Source organism: Lissotriton vulgaris, chromosome 6, assembly GCF_964263255.1.
Source record: "Lissotriton vulgaris chromosome 6, aLisVul1.2, whole genome shotgun sequence".
In the NCBI taxonomy this organism is placed as follows: domain Eukaryota; kingdom Metazoa; phylum Chordata; class Amphibia; order Caudata; family Salamandridae; genus Lissotriton; species Lissotriton vulgaris.
The window spans coordinates 1910314658-1910338275 of record NC_141694.1 but is presented as its reverse complement, the minus strand read 5'-3'; the positions used below and the strand labels follow the sequence as shown (position 1 = coordinate 1910338275).

The 23618-nt window shown below is 55.5% G+C and overlaps 1 protein-coding gene across 2 annotated transcripts in view; it reads right to left on the bottom strand.

Annotated features, from left to right (window-relative positions):
- Positions 1 to 23618, bottom strand: part of LOC147709889 (uncharacterized) — a 239011-nt gene that overhangs the window by 196106 nt on the left and 19287 nt on the right. For both annotated transcript variants that reach the window (XM_086928328.1, XM_086928329.1), the window contains exon 2: positions 19440 to 19558. In XM_086928328.1, coding sequence (XP_086784454.1) covers positions 19440 to 19536 — 97 coding nt within the window. In that variant the 5' untranslated portion in view covers positions 19537 to 19558. The remainder of the gene's footprint in view (positions 1 to 19439; positions 19559 to 23618) is intronic.

Sequence of the window (23618 nt, the reverse complement as noted above, 5' to 3'; positions counted from 1 at the left end):
TAGAAGCGCAGCATGGGGGGATGCACTCTGTGCCGTGGTGAGGAGGGTACTAATACTAGAAGTGCAGCAGGGGAAGGGGACGCACTCTGTGCCGTGGTGAGGAGGGTATGAAATCTAGAAGCGCAGCAGGGTGGGGATGCACTCTGTGCCGTGTTGAGGAGGGTACGAACACTAGAAGCGCAGCAGGGGGGGAAGCACTCTGTGCCGGGGTGAGGTGGGTGCGAATACTAGAAGCGCAGCAGGGGGGGGGGCACTGTGCCGTGGTGAGGAGGGTGCGAATACTAGAAGCGCAGCAGGGGAGGGGGACGCACTCTGTGCCGTGGTGAGGAGGGTGCGAATACTAGAAGCACAGCCGGGGGGGGATGCACTCTGTGTCGTAGTGAGGTGGGTATGAAATCTAGAAGCGCAGCAGGGGGGGGATGCACTCTGTGCCGTGGTGAGGAGGGTGCGAATACTAGAAGCGCAGCAGGGGAGGGGGACGTACTCTGTGCCGTGGTGAGGAGGGTGCGAATACTAGAAGCACAGCAGGGGGGGATGCACTCTGTGCCGTGGTGAGGAGGCTACGAATACTAGAAGCGCAGCAGGGGGGGATGCACTCTGTGCCGTGGTGAGGAGGGTACTAATACTAGAAGTGCAGCAGGGGAGGAGGACGCACTCTGTGCCGTGGTGAGGAGGGTATGACATCTAGAAGTGCAGCAGGGAGGGGATGCACTCTGTGCTGTGTTGAGGAGGGTACGAACACTAGAAGCGCTGCAGGGGGGGGGAGCACTCTGTGCCGTGGTGAGGTGGGTGCGAATACTAGAAGCGCAGCAGTGGGGGATGCACTCTGTGCCGTGGTGAGGAGTGTGCGAATAGTAGAAGCGCAGCAGGGGAGGGGGACGCACTCTGTGCCGTGGTGAGGAGGGTGCGAATACTAGAAGCGCAGCAGGGGAGGGACGCACTCCTTGCCGTGATGAGGATGGCACGAATACTAGAAGCGCAGCAAGGGAGGGGGACGCACTCTGTGCCGTGGTGAGGAGGGTGCGAATACTAGAAGCGCAGCAGGGGAGGGGGACGCACTCTGTGCCGTGGTGAGGAGGGTGCGAATACTAGAACCACAGCCGGGGGGGATGCACTCTGTGTCGTAGTGAGGTGGGTATGAAATCTAGAAGCGCAGCAGGGGGGGGATGCACTCTGTGCCGTGGTGAGGAGGGTGCGAATACTAGAAGCGCAGCAGGGGAGGGGGACGTACTCTGTGCCGTGGTGAGGAGGGTGCGAATACTAGAAGCACAGCAGGGGGGGATGCACTCCGTGCCGTGGTGAGGAGGCTACGAATACTAGAAGCGCAGCAGGGGGGGATGCACTCTGTGCCGTGGTGAGGAGGGTACTAATACTAGAAGTGCAGCAGGGGAGGAGGACGCACTCTGTGCCGTGGTGAGGAGGGTATGACATCTAGAAGTGCAGCAGGGAGGGGATGCACTCTGTGCTGTGTTGAGGAGGGTACGAACACTAGAAGCGCTGCAGGGGGGGGGAGCACTCTGTGCCGTGGTGAGGTGGGTGCGAATACTAGAAGCGCAGCAGTGGGGGATGCACTCTGTGCCGTGGTGAGGAGTGTGCGAATAGTAGAAGCGCAGCAGGGGAGGGGGACGCACTCTGTGCCGTGGTGAGGAGGGTGCGAATACTAGAAGCGCAGCAGGGGAGGGATGCACTCCTTGCCGTGATGAGGATGGTACGAATACTAGAAGCGCAGCAAGGGAGGGGGACGCACTCTGTGCCGTGGTGAGGAGGGTGCGAATACTAGAAGCGCAGTAGGGGAGGGGGACGCACTCTGTGCCGTGGTGAGGAGGGAACAAATACTAGAAGCGCAGCAGGGGAGGGGGACGCACTCTGTGCCGTGGTGAGGAGGGTACGAATACTAGAAGTGCAGCAGGGGACGGGGACACACTCTGTGCCGTGGTGAGGAGGGTATGAAATTTAGAAGCGCAGCAGGGAGGGGATGCACTCTGTGCCGTGGTGAGGAGGGTGTGAATACTAGAAGCACAGCAGGGGGGGATGCACTCTGTGCCGTGGTGAGGAGGGTATGAATACTAGAAGCGCAGCATGGTGAGGAGGGTACGAATACTAGAAGCGCAGCAGGGGGGGATGCACTCTGTGCCGTGGTGAGGAGGGTATGAAATCTAGAAGCGCAGCAGGGGTGGGATGCACTCTGTGCCGTGGTGAGGAGGGTGTGAATACTAGAAGTGCAGCAGGGGAGGGGGACGCACTCTGTGCGTGGTGAGGAGGGTGCGAATACTAGAATCGCAGCAGGGGGGATGCACTCTGTGCCGTGGTGAGGAGGGTGCGAATACTAGAAGCGCAGCAGGGGGGGGGGATGCACTCTGTGCCGTGGTGAGGAGGGTGTGAATACTAGAAGCGCAGCAGGGGAGGGGGACGCACTCTGTGCCATGGTGAGGAGGGTGCAAACTACTAGAAGCGCAGCAGGGGGGATGCACTCTGTGCCGTGGTGAGGAGGGTGTGAATACTAGAAGCGCAGCAGGGGAGGGGGACGCACTCTGTGCCGTGGTGAGGAGGGTGCGAATACTAGAAGCGCAGCAGGGGGGGATGCACTCTGTGTCGTGGTGAGGAGGGTACGAATACTAGAAGCGCAGAAGGGGGGATGCACTCTGTGCCGTGGTGAGGAGGGTACGAATACTAGAGGCGCAGCAGGGGAGGGGGACGCACTCTGTGCCGTGGTGAAGAGGGTACGAATACTAGAAGTGCAGCAGGGGACGGGGACACACTCTGTGCCGTGGTGAGGAGGGTATGAAATTTAGAAGCGCAGCAGGGAGGGGATGCACTCTGTGCCGTGTTGAGGAGGGTACGAACACTAGAAGCGCAGCAGGGGGGGAAGCACTCTGTGCCGTGGTGAGGTGGGTGCGAATACTAGAAGCGCAGCGGGGGGGATGCACTCTGTGCCATGGTGAGGAGTGTGCGAATAGTAGAAGCGCAGCAGGGGAGGGGGACGCACTCTGTGCCATGGTGAGGAGGGTGCGAATACTAGAAGCGCAGCAGGGGAGGGATGCACTCTGTGCCGTGGTGAGGATGGTACGAATACTAGAAGCGCAGCAGGGGAGGGGGACGCACTCTGTGCCGTGGTGAGGAGGGTGCGAATACTAGAAGCGCAGCAGGGGGGGACGCACTCTGTGCCATGGTGAGGAGGGTGCGAATACTAGAAGCGCAGCAGGGGGGATGCACTCTGTGCTGTGGTGAGGAGGGTACGAATACTAGAAGCGCAGCATGGTGAGGAGGGTACGAATACTAGAAGCGCAGCAGGGGGGGATGCACTCTGTGCCGTGGTGAGGAGGGTACTAATACTAGAAGTGCAGCAGGGGAGGAGGACGCACTCTGTGCCGTGGTGAGGAGGGTATGACATCTAGAAGCGCAGCAGGGAGGGGATGCACTCTGTGCCGTGTTGAGGAGGGTACGAACACTAGAAGCGCTGCAGGGGGGGGGAGCACTCTGTGCCGTGGTGAGGTGGGTACGAATACTAGAAGCGCAGCAGGGGGGGATGCACTCTGTGCCGTGGTGAGGAGTGTGCGAATAGTAGAAGCGCAGCAGGGGAGGGGGACGCACTCTGTGCCGTGGTGAGGAGGGTGCGAATACTAAAAGCGCAGCAGGGGAGGGATGCACTCCTTGCCGTGATGAGGATGGTACGAATACTAGAAGCGCAGCAGGGGTGGGATGCACTCTGTGCCGTGGTGAGGAGAGTGTGAATACTAGAAGTGCAGCAGGGGAGGGGGACACACTCTGTGCGTGGGGAGGAGGGTGCGAATACTAGAATCGCAGCAGGGGGGATGCACTCTGTGCCGTGGTGAGGAGGGTACGAATACTAGAAGCGCAGCGGGGGGATGCACTCTGTGCCGTGGTGAGGAGGGTGTGAATACTAGAAGCGCAGCAGGGAAGGGGGACGCACTCTGTGCCATGGTGAGGAGAGTGCAAATACTAGAAGCGCAGCAGGGGGGATGCACTCTGTGCCGTGGTGAGGAGGGTGCGAATACTAGAAGCGCAGCAGGGGAGGGGGACGCACTCTGTGCTGTGGTGAGGAGGGTACGAATACTAGAGGCACAGCAGGGGAGGGGGACGCACTCTGTGCCGTGGTGAGGAGGGTACGAATACTAGAAGTGCAGCAGAGGGGGATGCACTCTGTGCCGTGGTGAGGAGGGTACGAATACTAGAAGCGCAGCAGGGGGGATGCACTCTGTGCCGTGGTGAGGAGGGTGCGAATACTAGAAGCGCAGCAAGGGGGATGCACTCTGTGCCGCGGTGGCGAGGGTGCAAATGCTAGAAGCGCAGCAGGGGGGGTGCACTCTGCGCTCTGGTGAGGAGGGTGCGAATACTAGAAGCGCAGCAGGGGAGGGGGACGCACTCTGTGCCGTGGTGAGGAGGGTGCGAATACTAGAAGTGCAGCAGGGGGGATGCACTCTGTGCCGTGGTGAGGAGGGTGTGAATACTAGAAGCGCAGCAGGGGAAGGGGACGCACTCTGTGCCGTGGTGAGGAGGGTGCGAATACTAGAAGCGCAGCAGGGGGGGGATGCACTCTGTGCCGTGGTGAGTAGGGTGCGGATACTAGAAGCGCAGCAGGGTGGGGGGATGCACTCTGTGCCATGGTGAGGAGGGTGTGAATACTAGAAGTGCAGCAGGGGAGGGGGACGCACTCTGTGCTGTGGTGAGGAGGGTACGAATACTAGCAGTGCTGCTGGGGAGGGGGATGCACTCTGTGCCGTGGTGAGGAGGGTACGAATACTAGAAGCGCAGCAGGGGGGGACGCACTCTTTGCCGTGGTGAGGAGGGTGTGAATACTAGAAGCACAGCAGGGGAGGGGGACGCACTCTGTGCTGTGGTGAGGAGGGTACGAATACTAGAGGCGCAGCAGGGGAGGGGGACGCACTCTGTGCCGTGGTGAGGAGGGTACGAATACTAGAAGTGCAGCAGGGGGGGATGCACTCTGTGCCGTGGTGAGGAGGGTACGAATACAAGAAGCGCAGCAGGGGGGATGCACTCTGTGCCGTGGTGAGGAGGGTACGAATACTAGAAGCACAGCAGGGGGGGGATGCACTCTGTGCCGTGGTGAGGAGGGTGCAAATACTAGAAGCGCAGCAGGGGGGATGCACTCTGTGCCGCGGTGGCGAGTGTGCAAATGCTAGAAGCGCAGCAGGGGGGGTGCACTCTGCGCTGTGGCGAGGAGGGTGCGAATACTAGATGCGCAGCAGGGGAGGGGGACGCACTCTGTGCTGTGGTGAGGAGGGTGCGAATACTAGAAGTGCAGCAGGGGGGATGCACTCTGTGCCGTGGTGAGGAGGGTATGAATACTAGAAGCGCAGCAGGGGAGGGATGCACTCTGTGCCGTGGTGAGGAGGGTACGAATACTAGAAGCGCAGCAGGGGAGGGGGACGCACTCTGTGCCGTGGTGAGGAGGGTACGAATACTAGAAGTGCAGCAGGGGAGGGTGACGCACTCTGTGCCATGGTGAGGAGGGTATAAAATCTAGAAGTGCAGCAGGGGAGGGGGACGCACTCTGTGCCGTGGTGAGGAAGGTACGAATACTAGAAGCGCAGCAGGGGAGGGAGACGCACTGTGTGCCGTGGTGAGGAGGGTACGAACACTAGAAGCGCAGCAGGGGGGGGATGCACTCTGTGCCGTGGTGAGGAGGGTGTGAATACTAGAAGCGCAGCAGGGGAGGGGGACGCACTCTGTGCCGTGGTGAGGAGGGTGCGAATACTAGAAGCGCAGCAGGGGGGGGATGCACTCTGTGCCGTGGTGAGGAGGGTGCGGATACTAGAAGCGCAGCAGGGTGGGGGGATGCACTCTGTGCCATGGTGAGGAGGGTGTGAATACTAGAAGTGCAGCAGGGAAGGGGGACGCACTCTGTGCTGTGGTGAGGAGGGTACGAATACTAGCAGTGCAGCTGGGGAGGGGGACGCACTCTGTGCCGTGGTGAGGAGGGTACGAATACTAGAAGCGCAGCAGGGGGGGGACGCACTCTGTGCCGTGGTGAGGAGGGTGTGAATACTAGAAGCGCAGCATGGGAGGGGGACGCACTCTGTGCCGTGGTGAGTAGGGTGCGAATACTAGAAGCGCAGCAGGGGGGGGATGCACTCTGTGCCATGGTGAGGAGGGTGCGAATACTAGAAGCGCAGCAGGGGGGGGATGCACTCTGTGCCGTGGTGAGGAGGGTGCGAATACTAAAAGCGCAGCAGGGGGGATGCACTCTGTGCCGTGGTGAGGAGGGTGCGAATACTAGAAGCGCAGCAGGGGGGGACGCACTCTGTGCCATGGTGAGGAGGGAACGAATACTAGAAGAGCAGCAAGTCAAGTCAAGTCAAGTCAATAAATTTGTATAGCGCGCTACATACCCAGAGGGTCTCAAGGCGCTTGAGGAAGGGTGGGGAATTACTTGTCAAATATCCACGTTTTAAGTTGCTTTCTGAATGCTAGGTGGTTCTGAGTAAGGCGAAGATGAGTGGGAAGTGAGTTCCAGGTTTTAGCTGCCAGGCAGGAGAAGGATCTACCTCCCATGGTGGTTTTGTTGATGCGAGGTACAGTGGCAAGGGCTTGGTTGGAGGATCGTAGCTGGCGGGAGGGGGTGTAGAAGGACAGTCGTGTGTTGAGGCATTCGGGTCCGATTTCGTAGAGTGCTTTGTGTGCGTGGGTTAGGAGCCGAAAAGTAATCCTCCTATTGACGGGGAGCCAGTGGAGGTTTTTCAGGTGACCAGAGATGTGGTCTTTACGTGGGATGTCTAGTATGAGTCTGGCTGAAGCGTTCTGGATGCGTTGGAGTTTTTTCTGGATTTTTGCGGTGGTACCGGCGTAGAGGGTGTTTCCGTAGTCCAGTCGGCTCGTGACCAGAGCGTGAGTGACTGTTTTTCTAGTTTCGGTGGGGATCCAGCGAAATGTTTTTTTGAGCATGCGAAGAGTGTTGAAGCAAGATGAAGAAACGGCGTTGACTTGTCTGTTCATCGAGAGTGAGGAATCCAGGATGACGCCCAGGTTGCGTGCGTGGTCCATCGGGATAGGTGCTTTTCCAAAGGCCTCTCGCCACCAAGAGTCATCCCAGGCGGAGGGGGAGGTGCCTAGGATGAGGACTTCTGTTTTGTATGAGTTCAGTTTCAGACGGCTGTGCTTCATCCATTCGGCTACTTCTTTCATTCCTTCATGCAGGTTGGTTTTGGCCGTGTTCGGGTCTTTGGTGAGTGATAGGATCAGTTGAGTGTCGTCGGCGTAGGAGATGATGTTGAGGTTGTGTTGGCGTGCGATGGCCGCGAGGGGGCTCATGAATACGCTGAAGAGGGTGGGGCTGAGTGAGGACCCTTGGGGTACGCCGCAGATGACTTCAGAGGCCTCGGACTTGAATGGTGGGAGGCGGACTCTCTGGGTTTTTCCGGTGAGGAACGAGGTGATCCATTCCAGTGCTTTTCCATGGATTCCGACGTTTCTGAGGCGTTGTAAAAGGGTGCTATGACAGACCGTGTCGAAGGCTGCGGAGAGGTCGAGGAGGATGAGGGCGACTGTGTCTCCATTGTCCAGTAGAGTTCGAATGTCGTCTTTTGCTGCGATGAGGGCGGGTTCAGTGCTGTGCTTGGCTCGGAAGCCGGATTGTGAGGAGTCGAGGGATTTGTTGGTTTCGAGGAATGCGGCGAGCTGGTTGTTGACCGCTTTCTCGATGACTTTGGCCGGGAATGGAAGGAGTGAGATAGGGCAGTAGTTTTTGAGTTTGGTGGGGTCAGCTGTGGGTTTCTTCAGGAGGGCGCTGAGTTCGGCATGTTTCCAGCTTTCCGGGAAGGTTGCGGAGTTGAGGGAGCAGTTGATGACGTCTCGGAGGTGCGGTGCTATAATGGAGTCTGCTTTGTTAAAGATGTGGTGAGGGCATGGGTCTGTGGGGGATCCTGAGTGGATAGAGTTCATCAGACGGATGGTGTCCTCAGTGGAGATTGGCTTCCAGTCATTGAGGATGTTCAGGGGGGGTGGGGGTCCTGTAGGGGGTTGGGTGGGTTGGTCTTCGGGTCGGTTGTCGAAGCTGTTGTGGATGTCTGCAATTTTGTTGTGGAAGAATGAGGCTAGGGAGTCGCAGAGGGCTTGAGAGGGGGTGATGTCGTTGGAGTTGGCCGAGGGGTTGGTAAATTCCTTGACGATGTTGAATAATTCCTTGCTGTTGTGGGCGTTGTTATCTAGTCGGTCCTTGAAAGCGGCTTTCTTGGCATTCCGGATCAGTTGGTGGTGTATACGGGTGGCGTTTTTGAAGGCGTCCTTGGTGCTGGTGGTAGGGTCTTTTTTCCAGGCCTTCTCAAGGGAGCGACACAGTGTCTTGGATTTCTTAAGATCATCGTTGAACCAGGAGGCCTTCTTGCTGCCTAGTTTGATTTGTCGGTTTTTCAGTGGTGCTAAGATGTCGGCGCTGTTGGATAACCATTGGGTGAGGTTGGTGGCTGCTTGGTCTGGGCTTGAGGAGTGGGCTGGGGGGTTTTGAAGAAGCGATGAGGAGATCTGGTCGATGGTGATTTTGTTCCAGTTTCTTTGCAGAGTGGGTTGGGGGTGGTTGTTGGAAGTGGGCTTGTTGTAGGTGAAGTGAACGCAGCTGTGATCAGTCCAAAGGAGAGCTGTGGTGTGGCTGAAGGAGACATGTTTGCTGGAGGTGAAGATAGGGTCGATGGGTAGGGGGACACACTCTGTGCCGTGGTGAGGAGGGTATGAATACTAGAAGCGCAGCAGGGGAGGGGGACGCACTCTGTGCCGTGGTGAGGAGGGAACGAATACTAGAAGCGCAGCAGGGGGGATGCATTCTGTGCCGTGGTGAGGAGGGTACGAATACTAGAAGCGCAGCGGGGGGGGATGCACTCTGTGCCGTGGTGAGGAGGGTACGAATACTAGAAGTGCAGCAGGGGAGGGGACCAATGTTCCCTCTAATTGTTTTCCTCTTTGTGCGGCAGTGTAGGGTCTGTGCCATGGTGAGGAGGGTATAAAATCTAGAAGTGCAGCAGGGGAGGGGGACACACTCTGTGCCGTGGTGAGGAAGGTACGAATACTAGAAGCGCAGCAGGGGAGGGGGACGCACTGTGTGCCGTGGTGAGGAGGGTACGAATACTAGAAGCGCAGCAGGAGGGGGATGCACTCTGTGCCGTGGTGAGGAGGGTGTGAATACTAGAAGCGCAGCAGGGGAGGGGGACGTACTCTGTGCCGTGGTGAGGAGGGTGCGAATACTAGAAGCGCAGCAGTGGGGGGATGCACTCTGTGCCGTGGTGAGGAGGGTGCGGATACTAGAAGCGCAGCAGGGTGGGGGGATGCACTCTGTGCCATGGTGAGGAGGGTGTGAATACTAGAAGTGCAGCAGGGGAGGGGGACGCACTCTGTGCAGTGGTGAGGAGGGTACGAATACTAGAAGCGCAGCAGGGGGGGGACGCACTCTGTGCCGTGGTGAGAAGGGTGTGAATACTAGAAGCGCAGCAGGGGAGGGGTACGCACTCTGTGCCGTGGTGGGTAGGGTGCGAATACTAGAAGCGCAGCAGGGGGGAGGATGCACTCTGTGCCATGGTGAGGAGGGTGCGAATACTAGAAGCGCAGCAGGGGGGGGATGCACTCTGTGCCGTGGTGAGGAGGGTACGAATACTAGAAGCGCAGCAGGGGGGGGACGCACTCTGTGCCGTGGTGAGGAGGGTGTGAATACTAGAAGCGCAGCAGGGGAGGGGTACGCACTCTGTGCCGTGGTGGGTAGGGTGCGAATACTAGAAGCGCAGCAGGGGGGAGGGTGCACTCTGTGCCATGGTGAGGAGGGTGCGAATACTAGAAGCGCAGCAGGGGGGGGATGCACTCTGTGCCGTGGTGAGGAGGGTGCGAATACTAGAAGCGCAGCAGGGGGGATGCACTCTGTGCTGTGGTGAGGAGGGTGCGAATACTAGAAGCGCAGCAGGGGAGGGGGACGCACTCTGTGCCGTGGTGAGGAGGGAACGAATACTAGAAGCGCAGCAGGGGCGGGGGACGCACTCTGTGCCGTGGTGAGGAGGGTACGAATATTAGAAGCGCAGCAGGGGAGGGGGACGCACTCTGTGCCGTGGTGAGGAGGGTGCGAATACTAGAAGCGCAGCAGGGGAGGGGGACGCACTCTGTGCTGTGGTGAGGAGGGAACGAATACTAGAAGAGCAGCAGGGGAGGGGGACACACTCTGTGCCGTGGTGAGGAGGATATGAATACTAGAAGTGCAGCAGGGGAGGGGGACGCACTCTGTGCCGTGGTGAGGAGGGAACGAATACTAGAAGCGCAGCAGGGGGGGGATGCACTCTGTGCCGTGGTGAGGAGGGTACGAATACTAGAAGCTCAGCGGGGGGATGCACTCTGTGCCGTGGTGAGGAGGGTACGAATACTAGAAGTGCAGCAGGGGAGGGGGACGCACTCTGTGCCGTCGTTAGGAAGGTGCGAATACTAGAAGCGCAGCAGGGGAGGGGACCAATTTTCCCTCTAATTGTTTTCCTCTTTGTGCGGCAGTGTAGGGTCTCTGTGCGCTGCAGCCATGGCAATGTGTGCCAGGAACCAGACCGCGCTTGTGCACAGCGCGAACTATCTCTCCAAACGTTTGCTTAAAAAACTGAAAAGACGGTGCATTTGGACACATACAACCCACGTTAAGAGGCTTAAGGCAGATTTGCAATTTGGATACACACACCATGACAATAATGGAGTAATGGAGAAATTGGTAAGAGAGGGGCGGTAAGAGAAAGGCAGCCAGAGGCTTTTGAGAACCTGGAGGGAGAACAGAGATTTGAAAACCATTAAGAGAAAAAGCAAAGAACTGGAAGATTGGGTGGTGATAAGCATGGCAAATTATGTGGCGGGGTTATTTATTATGGCCCCAGGGGAGCCTAGGCTCAGGCATTATTTTCCAGGTTTACGCCACCCAGGGTTGGGGAACGGGCTCCTTGATGCCTGGGAGCCTGCCCAAGACCCCTGGTCACGGGTCCTGGGGCCTGCAAAGATCCCAGAGTGGGAAAGAGGGCAGGAGGCGTAAGGATATCCCAAAGTAGTGAGGAAAGTTAGCAGGCAAACCCCTTGTCTCCAAGGAGGGGGAGGAAGACTAAGCAGTACCCCGAGGGATCAGTAGCACCACCCAGGGAACTGGGGGGGGGGCATGGGAAAGACGCCGGTGGAGGCCTTGTGCCTGGTTGACAGCAGTGTGGGGAAGAACACCTAGAGTCAGGAGGGCCCAAGGCGTCGGACATCAGGGCCCCCGCAGTCCTGAAGTTTGTAGGTGCCATTCCTATGTGGCAGGCCCAGAAAACCAAGTGGAAGGTTAAAAGAGGGTGGTGTTCCCCGGAGGGACAGTGTCTAGCCCCTAGGGCTGGATCCCAAGGAGGTGACCAAGGTAGGCCCCATTTTAATCTGTCAGGCAGGATTACTAGTAGCAGTGTCCTGACCAAAGGATCCTCCCAGGGTACCACTCCAGGTGGTGGTGGGCATCGGACCAGCACCTTTGGAGGAGTCCCCCTGGCTCGGAGGGATCCATGGAATAGCATAGGTAACTCAGGAGGTAGTGATCACGAGGATCACCTGGGGTCAGGAAGGCGAGGAATAGGAGAGTGTCCCTGTGATAGAGGGCCTGCATCCTTGTTCTAACGCCTTAAGAAGGGGAGTCCATCACGGGAATGATTGGTCTACCCTAGCTTTTGGCTGAGAGGGGTTTGTGTTGGACTTGGCCTTGTTGGCTAAAGTTCACTTAAACTTTTTGCTTTTCCCCTAGACTGTTTTGCTGACAGAGAGCTGTGCAGTTAGATGCTGTAGGTACTTGCCACTGCTACTCATTGTGCACGTACAATCAATCAATCTATCAATCACGGCATTTGTAAAGCACGCTACTCACCCCGGAGGGTCTCAAGGCGCTGGGGGAGAGGGGTATGTTACTGCTTGAACAGCCAGGTCTTGAGCTGCTTCCTGAAGTAGAGATGGTCTTGCGTTCGCCGAAGGTGGGTGGGTGAGGGAGTTCCAAGTCTTGGCTGCCAGGTAGGAGAAGGATCTTCCTCCAGCAGTGGCTCTGCGGATGTGTGGAACGGTGGCGAGGGCGTGGCTGGTCGATCGTAGCTGGTGGGTGGGAGTGTAGAAGGTCATGCGGTCGTTGAGGTACTTGGGGCCCAGGTCGTGGAGAGCCTTGTGTGCGTGGGTGAGGAGTCTGAACGTGATTCTCTTGCTGACGAGGAGCCAGTGCAGGTCTCTTAGGTGTCCGGGGATGTGGTTGTGTCGGGGGATGTCCAGGATGAGTCGTGCGGAGGCGTTCTGGATGCGTTGGAGTCTTTTTTGAAGTTTTGCTGTGGTTCCGGCGTAGAGGGTGTTCCCGTAGTCCAGTCGGCTGGTGACGAGTCCTTGGGTGACGGTCTACCTGGTTTCAATGGGGATCCATCTGAAGATCTTGCGGAGCATGCGCTGGGTGTTGAAGCACGAAGATGAGACGGCGTTGACTTGTCTGGTCATCGACAGGGAGGAGTCCAGGATGAAGCCCAGGTTGCGTGCGTGGTTTGTTGGTTTGGGAGTGGTGCCCAGGGCTGGGGGCCACCAGGAGTCGTCCCAAGGGGAGGGTGATGATCCCAGGATGAGGACTTCCGTCTTGTCTGAGTTGAGTTTAAGGCGGCTCTTCCTCATCCAGTCGGCGACCTCTTTCATCCCTTCGTGTAGGTTGGCTCTGGCGGTGGTGGGGTCGTTGGTGAGGGAGAGGATCAGCTGGGTATCGTCGGCGTAGGAGATGATTTTGAGGTTGTGTTGGCATGCGATGGCTGCGAGGGGGTTCATGTAGACGTTGAAGAGGGTTGTACTGAGTGAAGATCCTTGTGGTACGCTGCAGATGACTTTGGTGGCCTTGGATCTGAACGGGGGGAGGCGGACTCTCTGGGTTCTTCCGGTGAGGAACGAGATGGTCCACTCCAGTGCTTTCTCTCGGATTCCGATGTTGCTGAGGCGCTTCACTAGGGTGCGGTGGCAGACAATGTCGAACGCCGCAGAGAGGTCCAGGAGGATGAGGGCCTCTGTTTCCCCGTTGTCGATCAGGGTTCTGATGTCGTCGGTGGCTGCGATAAGGGCGGTCTCGGTGCTGTGGTTGGCCCGAAACCCGGACTGCGAGGGGTCGAGGGATCTGTTCGTCTCGAGGAAGGTGGCAAGCTTTCTGTTGACGGTCTTCTCGATGACTTTGGCCAGAAAAGGAAGGAGCAAGATGGGACGGTAGTTCTTGAGGTCGGTGGGGTCCGCTGTTGGTTTATTCAGGAGGGCGGTCAGCTCGGCATGCTTCCAGCTCTACAGGAAGGTGGCGGTGTGGAAGGAGGAGTTGACAATGTCCCGGAGATGGGGTGCGATGATGGCGTCGGCTTTGTTGAAGACGTGGTGTGGGCAGGGGTCCGTTGGAGATCGGGAGCGGGTGGTGTCTTCGGTGCTGATCGGGGTCCAGTTGCAGAGGGTGGTGGTGGCAGGCGTTGGTTCGGTGGTAGGGTACATTGTCTGTGCGTCGAAGCTGTTGTGTATGTCGGCGATCTTACGGTGGAAGAACGAGGCGAGTGAGTTGCAGAGGTCTTGCGAGGGAGTGATGTCGTTGTTTCCGGCGCTGGGGTTGGAGAACTCTTTGACGATGCTGAAGTGTTCCTTGCTGTCGTGGGCGTTGTTGTCCAGTCGGTCAGCCACTTGGTGAGGTTGCTGGCTGCTTCGTTGGGGTCCGTTGTGCTGGTGGGAGTGTTCTGGCTGAGGGAGGCAGTGAGCTGCTCGGCGGTGATCTTGCTCCAGCTCCGGCGGGGAGCCTGTTGTGGGTGGTGGTGGGTCATAGTTCTTCTGAAGCTGAAGTGGACGCAGCTGTGGTCGCTCCAGTGGAGTCCGGTGGCGTGGCTGAAGGAGATGTGCTTGCTGGAAGAGAAGACGGGGTCAAGATGTTCCCTGTTCCCTGTATAAATTGTAGTGGTGTTTGGTTGTCTCTGATTGGTATGTTGCCTAACTAGCAAGATCCCTAAGTGATGTGCACTGTGTGTGCCAAGGCTAGTACTAAAGAAATGCGCAGAGATGGAACACAGGTCTTCAGTGTAGGACCTGCGCGCATTATGCTAAATTAACATCTTGTCCTGACAAGTGCTACCACTTGTGAGGCCTTACTTTCCCTTTTGCATACACATGGGGCACCCCCTGTAGGATGTCCTGGGTCACCCCTAGGCAGGGTGCAGTGTAGGTAAAAGGCAGGCCCTGTGCCAGTGTGGGTGCTAGGCCCTGACAGTGGAAAGTGCTCCATTTCATTTTCCCTGGTGAAAGGCCATCCTGCCCATAGGACAGAATGGGGGAGGCTGGGTGTAGTATTGTTAGCCTAGTTTCCCAAGATTTGGAAATGGAACAGTGAAGTTTGATATGTCTGAACTCACAGCTTCATTACGCATCTTATGAGTAGATGGTTTTGTTTTGTCGCTGTGTGTCCAAAAACCGCTGTTTGAGAAAATGGCAGAGTTTGTGCTTTTTACCTTTTTATGCTTCATAGCAGAAAGTGAATTGCCTGCCTGGATCTGGGAGAGGTGAGAAAGGCTGAGGGAGGTCATGCCCCAGGGAAGGTGTGGAGACGGTGGCAGGCTGTCCTGCACCTGGAGCGAATAGAAAGAGAGGCTTTGCGAGGTAAAGAGGCCTGGTTCAGAGCCATAAAACAATAGACCTGTCTCCCTCTGAGTGATTACATTTCCAGGCCCCCAGAATCAAAGAGAGGATGGTGACACACTTTACACAAGACTGATTTAGGGAGGAGTCGGGACCCCTGAGCACAAGGAAACTTCAAAGACAATGAGGGGTATAACTGGAAGAACAGTAACTCCAAGACTTTGATTATGTTAATGATGTTGTCGAGAACGATCTTGGTATCATTCAGAGAAGTGCTGGGAGCTCATAGAAGACGCCATGGACTGGTCGAGTCTCTGGCGGCTTTGACCTGTCCGTAATCAGGAAGAAAACCTCTGCCTCAGGAAGAGTTGCTAAATAGGCTGCGAGAGACACTTGACCCTTGCTTCATGATCTGGGGTGTGTGGGCAATTTGTAGCTCTTGACCAAGGAAAGATGGAAGGGGCGCTGCAGTGGGTCATGTCCCCCCTTCTTCCTGAGCAGGACTTTACTGTCTGCTGTGTCCTGTACCCCAAGGGCCCGAGGTGAGCTGGCTCCAGGAAGTCTCAAGTGGCGCGGTGGTGGGACTGTGTTGTGGCAGCTTGAGACCTCCAAAGGGGTGCCTAAGGTGATCGTGGGCACCCGAAGCGAATCAAGACTCACAGGGTGCATGTCTTGGTGCAGCTGCAGGTGTTGGTGCACCTGTGGATTGTGGGCATCGTGGAAGAGAGCCTAGATTCTGGATGCGCAGGGGGTGTGTGTCGCAGTGCAGTCAAGGCGCTAGTGAAGAGTGCTGGGACATCGTGGGCACTAAGAAGGAGTGAGTCTCCGACACACGTGTGCTGGTGCAGGTTAGTGGAGAGCGCCTGGTACCTCATGTGCACCAGGAGGAGAGGCAAGACTCAGACGTGCAGTGTACGTGTCGTGGTGCGACTTGGGCATTAGTGGAGAACGCCTGAAGACCGTGTGCACCAGGAGATGGAGTGAGTCTCAGACGCGCTGGGGGTACGTGTCGAAGATGCCACCGGAGATGCTGGTGAGGAGTACCAGGGAGCGGTGAGCACCAGGGAGCGAAGAAGTCCTAACAGCACTGGAGAGGAGGGCCAATTGATCGGGCGCTCGAAGACTACATGGAGCTGAACTACTGGCCTGAGCGTGCCTTGCCCGTGGTGACAAAGATATGGAGTGAGGCCAAGCTGCTGCGGCAGGAGAGGAGAGTGGGGTTTTGCCCTCCGAGGTAAAGTGGATCATCACCTGGGGTGGGTTGCTGGCATGGAGGAACACTCTCTCTGCCTCTCGCCATTGGCAGCTGTGTGAGCCTGTTGCTCCAGCCCAGATCTCAGTTTGTGCTGGTCCCGGACGGGGCAGTGCAGGGGCCAGGGCCCGGAGTGGAACTTGGGTGTCATCATTGATCCATGTTGGGGGCAACAGGTCGCACAACTTCTAAAAACTGTTGTATAACACTCTGCCTATTTGCTGCTAATGAACTATCAAAATATTGGACAACGTCTGAAACTAGTGGTGTTTTAACGAACTCCAGGGTTAGTTCGCTACACACTACGTTATGTTTCTCTTGCAGGATACAGGATCATAGCGTAGCGCACTGCATTGGTTGTTTAGTGCACTGTACTGAATTGGACTGTGACGCATTACCTTATTCCTTTCTTGCACAGGGCATGCTGGTGGTGATACGCATTGCATTGTTTTCCCATCGCACTGTATGTAATTGTAGTGTGACGCATTTCTGTATTCCTTCCTTAAACAGGGCATGCTGGTAGCGAACCAAGGTGCATTATCTTGTGTTGACGCAGTACATGATCTTAACGCTACGCATTGCATTGTTTCACTGTGGCACTGTAAAGGAACCCATTGTTAAGTAGTGCAGTATTCCTTGTATTTTGTAACGTGTGTGAATCTAGTGATATGGCGTACCTAACCTGTTGAGAACAGTTAAAAGTCAGCGTAACTGTTGGTTAGAAGCGAGGGTTGGGGATTAGAACTGCCCAACCAACCGGAAACAATATTACCCAGTGTATATAATGTGGGAGTTGTATCATGTGGTTATTTTGTATATGTTTTTATATAAAGTATACTCGTTTTATACAAACTCGTGTGGAGTCCATTTGTGGTGACATCATTGGTATTGCTGTGGGCATGGTTGCACATACTGAACCCTCGAGCCTTGGAGATAAGCCTGGCTGCTTGTGTCAAGCTACTAAGGGGGTGAGCAGGGCTGTCTCGGCCGGTGTCCTTTCTTGGCTTAACGTGGGAGTGGGGGTCCAGGTCATGCACTTGACAACAACGGTACGTGCGGGAATGCCGGCTTCTAACAATCGAACATAGGTGGGCAGCTGCATTTCTCTCCGCCGCATGTGGGTGATCTAGCGAGGTCGACCTACTCATCCATGTAGTTGGTGCCTCCATCCCACTTCCTTGGCCGGACCCACCTTGGAGGCACTTCTTGGTGCTTTAACCTCATGGGGTAGATCCTGGAAGGAGGCCCGGTTGCCCCGGGTTGGTTGTTGTACCTTGGGGATACTGGAGAACCATATAAAACCTGATAGGAAGTGCAGGTGCACTGCACCCTACATGTTTCTGGTGTTAATCTATGACATGTGTACCACTGGTGATGTTTGGTCATTGCTGTGTTTTCCTCTAATCTAACTGCTGCATTTCATGCACTGATGTCATACCGTATATCATTTGATTCTTGCATTGTCCAGGATAACTAGTACTATCCCAGTATTTGCATAACATGCACAATGTTTATGATTTAAGTCGTTTTGGACTATGTCATGTGTAATATACTATATTTTAATATAATCTTCTGTGGATTGGATTCTCTTGCAGTGTATTCAATGTGTTTTGGTATGAGTGTGTTATGCAAACGCTTTACACATTGCCTCTAATGCCTGTCTGCTCTATGCCAAGCTGCCAGAAGGGTAGCACAGGTTATCTTTGGTGTGTTACTTACTTTCCCTGACTAGATTGTTGGGTTCTGTCTGGCTTACGTGCCAACCAGAAACCCTATTTCTAACATCATTCATAAAACTTCAGAATTTGTTGTCACAGGTCCAAAGTATCCTTCTCTTTGTTTGTGCAAGCTCCTGTTGTTGATGACACTGGTCTCTTGTTTGTCCTCTCTGATTCAAGTTGGATCAGAGCTGAGGTTCTGGTGTCAGTGCGCCCCTTAAAATCCTAGATGAAGGGGAGTTTAGGGGTGTGGGAGCAGGTAGCAAATGGGCTGGTAGTCCCTACAGCTGATCTGCCCCTGAGCTGACCGCATCCGGAGATGTAGGTCACCCTTCCTACCCAGAACCCACTATTTCTACCATTTCTAAAGATGGTAGAATTCTTCTACGGGTGTACAGATTAGGCAGCTCACCCTGACGGGGTTACTAGCCTTCTGGAGATGCACACCTCCTGCATACCCAAGTTTGCCCTGCCTAGGAGCAATTGTGCCTTGGGCAGGGGAGGGCTGTGTACTTCTTGGGGAAATGGCCCAGATAAATATCAGAGGAAGTCCAGTCTTTGAAGCTCACCGCCTTGAAGTGTCACTTCACTAGCCTTTCTGGGAGGGACGAGGTGTGACCGCCTTCTTGCCCAGGCCTTTGTTCCTGACTTCAGGGAGTGATCACACTGCCTGGCAGGAGGCAAGACTCCTGTCTTGGTGGCAGCAAACGTGGTCTGCCAGCCAGATCACAGTGAAGCTGGGGCAACCATGTGGGCAACCTCTAAGATAGTCACATGAGTGCATGCCATGTCCTCCTCAAAACAGGATTTGTGTCAGGGGTGAGAAGGAATGCTGTTTGACACCAAACTCGTCATATTTAGATTAATGGAGCTAGCAATCCTGAGTTTGACCGGGTGCAAGCCCATGTCATCCTATGGACCTCCTATTACTTATAGTGTACTTTAATGGTAAGTGCCACTTTAGAGACAAACAGGCTGTCTAGTCCATGTCTACAGCTTTATCATACTGTACCTGCCTCCTGGGCCCAGGAGGCCTCTTGAGGGGTGACCGACATATACTACAAGCTGTGCATTGATTGTGCCACTCATGGTGAAGGAAAAAGTTAAAATGGAGCAGGTGGTACTGTTCCGGCTGCCCTCAATGGCAGGCCTGCTGCCTGTAGTTTACTTTGGTCACTCAGAGTGGAACAAACAGGGCTGCAGGCCCAAGGGACCCCTACAACACCCATGCCCAGGGTACCATACTACCAATTAACAGAGACTTACACAGGAGGTACAGTCTCTGTCAGTTGAGGGTGCCAATTACACACATCAATTTTAGGGAGAGAGCCCTGGCATTGGAGCCTGGTTAGCAGCCGTCAGAACACTGTTAGAGTCAGAAACCAGCATTTAGTAGTCCAAAGGGGGGCAAAAAGTGAGGGGACAGCTGCACAAAGTCTCGTTTTCATAGAGAGAGAGAAAAAGAGACAGACGGGAAGCAGCAGAGAAAGAGACAGACAGATAGAAAGAGAGACAAAAATCGAAATGGCAGAAAGAGGAGCAAGAGAGAGAGAAAAAGCAGCAGAGAGGGAGAAAGAGAGAGAGAAGGAGAGAGAGAGACAGAGGGAGAGGGAGGGAGAGTGAGAGAGAGAGAGAGAGAGAGAGAGAGAGAGAGAGAGAGAGAGAGAGAGAGAGAGAGAGAGAGAGATAGGGAGAGTGTGTGTGAGAGGGAGAGAGAAAGAGAGAACGAGAGAGAGAGAAGAAGTAGGAAAGAGAGAGAGAGAGACCACGGGTGTGTGAAAGCAGCAGCGAGAGAGCTGTCAGACATACAGTTAAAGAGGGCGCAGAGGCACTGTGAGATGCCTGGCTGCTGTTGGTCCTCCACTTACCTCCCTCATTGTTGTCTGGTGCTCCTGGTTGCAGGCTCCCTCCTCGCCACATCAACAGCAGCACAAGAAGTTGGAGAACTAAGTGCCTCGAAGCCATAGCCGCAGCTGCTCATCTAACGCTAAAAGAGAACAGGCCTGTGAACAATGGAAGGGGTTGAATCGTCTTCACAATCTGGCGTCATTAATACCAAAACAGAACCGTGGGGCATCTGTTCTGCGTAGCATTCGTGGTCTGTCGAAACCCCTGCCCACGGTGGGAGGATCACTGCCCTTCAAGGTGTCAGAGACACTGCTTCCAGCCCTAACGCATGATGCATTCTGGGTGCTGTAGTCTTGTTTCGCTTCCACTGAACTAATTGCACACCTGAATCAGTGATTTTGAGGTGAAATATTCAGACAGGAGTCATCAAAAGGCGGAAGGCGCCGTATAAAACCTCTGCGACTCACTCAGTGTTCTATTTAGCACCCAAATGAGATCCGAAATTAAGGGATCTGTTTTTCTGTATCCGGTTCGGGAAGAGAACTCCTCATAACATCAGTTCGGCGTTCAAGTCAGGCCTGATAGAACACTGAGCGAGTCGCAGAGGTTTTTTACGCACTGGAAAACGGTTTTCTGATACAATTTTCAATTAAGAGGATCTTAATAGCCCTGAAGAAGTCAGAGGTGCAGAGGCATCGATACTGACGAAACACGTGTTGGCTTTGGATGATGTGGCTTTCGATAATTCGAAGATCATATTATGTTTGAATGATAAGAAGATTTTATCAGATTTGAAGAATAAAATCATCATAAAAGAAGATTGATTGGACTTCTTAACACTCAAATGCGAAGTTGTAACCTACCTATAGACATGAGGGGTAAAAGAACTACCCTACCCACAGACAAGAGGGATAAAAGAAGAACCCTACCCACAAACAAGAGGGATAAAAGAACTACCCTACCCACAGGCAAGAGGGGTAAAAGAAGAAAAGAACCCTACCCACAAACAAGAGGGATAAAAGAAGAACCCTACCCACAAACAAGAGGGATAAAAGAAGAACCCTACCCACAAACAAGAGGGGTAAAAGAACTACCCTACCCACAGGCAAGAGGGGTAAAAGAAGAACCCTACCCACAGACAAGAGGGTTAAAAGAAGAACCCTACCCACAAACAAGAGGGGTAAAAGAAGAACCCTAAAAGAAGAACCCTACCCACAGACAAGAGGGGTAAAAGAAGAACCCTAAAAGAAGAACCCTACCCACAGGCAGGAGGGGTAAAAGAACTACCCTACCCACAGACAAGAGGGGTAAAAGAAGAACCCTACCCACAAACAAGAGGGATAAAAGAAGAAAAGAACCCTACCCACAAACAAGAGGGATAAAAGAAGAACCCTACCCACAAACAAGAGGGATAAAAGAAGAAAAGAACCCTACCCACAAACAAGAGGGATAAAAGAAGAACCCTACCCACAAACAAGAGGGATAAAAGAAGAACCCTACCCACAAACAAGAGGGGTAAAAGAACTACCCTACCCACAGGCAAGAGGGGTAAAAGAAGAACCCTACCCACAGACAAGAGGGTTAAAAGAAGAACCCTACCCACAAACAAGAGGGGTAAAAGAAGAACCCTAAAAGAAGAACCCTACCCACAGACAAGAGGGGTAAAAGAAGAACCCTACCCACAGACAAGAGAGGTAAAAGAAGAACCCTACCCACAAACAAGAGGGATAAAAGAACTACCCTACACACAAATGTTAGACGGACCGGGAGGGTCGGCCGAGATTACGGGGAGAGGTCTCCGGGGAGAGCCGTCTCCAACGACTGTACAGATAAGTAACTTCCCCCCCACAGACGGACACCACACAAGATTGAAGGTTAACGAGACTTTATATGCAATTCTTAGGTTACGATGATATGATACAAGGAGGTCTGGACTCAGGGGTCCCCTCGGTTCTAGTCTCTGGCTGAGGAAAGGGGTAGCGGGACAGTCTTTGTTACCAATGAGTGGAAAATAGCTCTCAATCCTCGAGCTCGGCGTTCTAGATGATCGGGCCGCGGCGGAGCCAGGCAGGTCCCGAGATGGACGAAGGAAGGACGACGGTCCGCGGCGGAGCCTGCAGGTCCCGGTGAAGATGACGGTTACAACGGTCCGCGGCCACGCCAGCAGGTCCCGACGACGATGATGGATTTGAAGGTTGCGAAGGCTGTGGCAGCGCCAACAGGCAGGACGATGGTGCACAGGACAGAGCTACGGCAGCGCCAGTAGTCCGTCAAGGATGAGTTCCTCTTTACGTCTCTCGACTCCAAGATACAACTGCCTTCCTGCTCTGGAGCTGCCCCAGTTATAGGGCTGGCGTGCTTTGATGTCCGGACCCTCGCACTTGGAGGTCGGGAGGTCCGGGATGAGGGAGTCCAGACACCCAGCAGGGGGGTGGAGCCAGCGCCCGGGGAGGCGATGGGCGAGCGGCACTTGGCGGGGGAGAGCCATCGGCACCTCTTTCTCCCATTGACTTGCCAAGTAGCCCGCTCACCTCCTGGGTGGAGGGTGGTGCCGGAATGTCTGAGGCCGGGCTAGGCCCAGGGTTGAGGTCGATCGGGGGCCAGGCGGCCTCGTGGTGAAGTGTCCAAGATGGCGGCCCAGGCTGGGCGCGTGGGCCGGCAGTGGATCGGACCCACGAGGTTAACGTGCTCGAGGGCAGGGGCCCTGAGAGGACGGAGGACGTGCAATGGTGGTGTGTGGTACTTGCGTGACGGGACCCAGGCCTGGTTGGGCCGGGGGAGAGCGGCCCTTCATGTGGCCTGTCCAACATGCGTCCCCCCCAGCTGAAGGCGGGGAGAGTTACCCATCCTCTTGGGGACTCTCCTCGTCGAGGCGGAAAAACCGGGACAGGCCATCCGCGTTGGCGTGGTCTGGCCCAGGCCGGTGTTCGACTGTGAAGTCCATACCTTGCAAGGAGATGGACCAGCGTAGCAACTTTGGGTTTTCCCCCCGCATATGCATCAGCCACTGCAGGGGTCGGTGGTCGGTCTGCACCCGAAAGTGGGTGCCAAAAAGGTAGGGCCGGAGCTTCTTGAGGGCCCATACCACAGCGAAGGCTTCCCTCTCTATGGTGCTCCAGCGTTGCTCCCGTGGTAGGAGTCTCCGGCTGATGAAGGCCACCGGTTGATCAAGGCCTTAGGTGTTCACTTGAGACAGGACCGCCCCAATGCCCTGGTCGGAGGCGTCCGTCTGGACGACGAACTCCCGGCTGTAGTCTGGGGCCTGGAGCACAGGAGCGGAACACATGGCGGCCTTCAATTGTTCGAATGCCGTTTGACACTCTGGGGTCCAGTTGACTTTCTTGGGCTGATTCTTTGACGTGAGTTCTGTGAGGGGCCCCACTATGGTACCATAGTCTTTCACGAACCTTCGGTAATAGCCCGTGAGGCCCAGGAAGGCTCGTACCTCGGTTTGGGTGATGGGGGGCTGCCAGTCCTGGATGGCGGCAATTTTCAGCTGTAGAGGGGCCACTAGGCCGCTTCCCACCTGGTGTCCGAGGTAGGTCACAGACCCTTGCCCAATTTGACACTTGCTGGCCTTGATCGTGAGGCCAGCTCGCTGAAGGGCTTGTAGCACTGCTCGGAGGTGGTGGAGGTGCTCGGTCCAATGGTGGCTGTATACAGCGATGTCGTCTAGGTAGGCGGCGCTGAATCCTTCGAGCCCCGCCAGGACCTGATTGACGAGCCGTTGGAATGTTGCTGGGGCATTCTTCATGCCGAAGGGCATGACCGTGAAATGGTAATGGCCATCGGGGGTAGAGAAGGCAGAACGTTCTTGCGCTCGGGGTGTGAGGCCGATCTGCCAATAGCCTGCTGTCAGGTCGAAGATGCTGAGGTAGCGGGCAGCTCCCATTCGGTCGACCAGTTCATCTGCCCGGGGGATGGGATGTGCGTCTGTTCTGGTGACCGCATTCAAGCCCCGGTAGTCGACGCAGAACCGGAGTTCTGGTGTGGTGCCGGGGGCAGCTGCTTTGGGGACCAGTACGACAGGGCTGGCCCAGGGACTGTCTGAGGGCTCGATGACCCCGAGCGTGAGCATCTTGGCTACTTCTGCCTGGATGCAGGCCCGTACCCGATCTGACACGCGGTAGGCCCGGTGGCGGATAGGGAGGCTGTCCCCGGTGTCCACATCGTGCACACACCAGGAAGTGACACCTGGG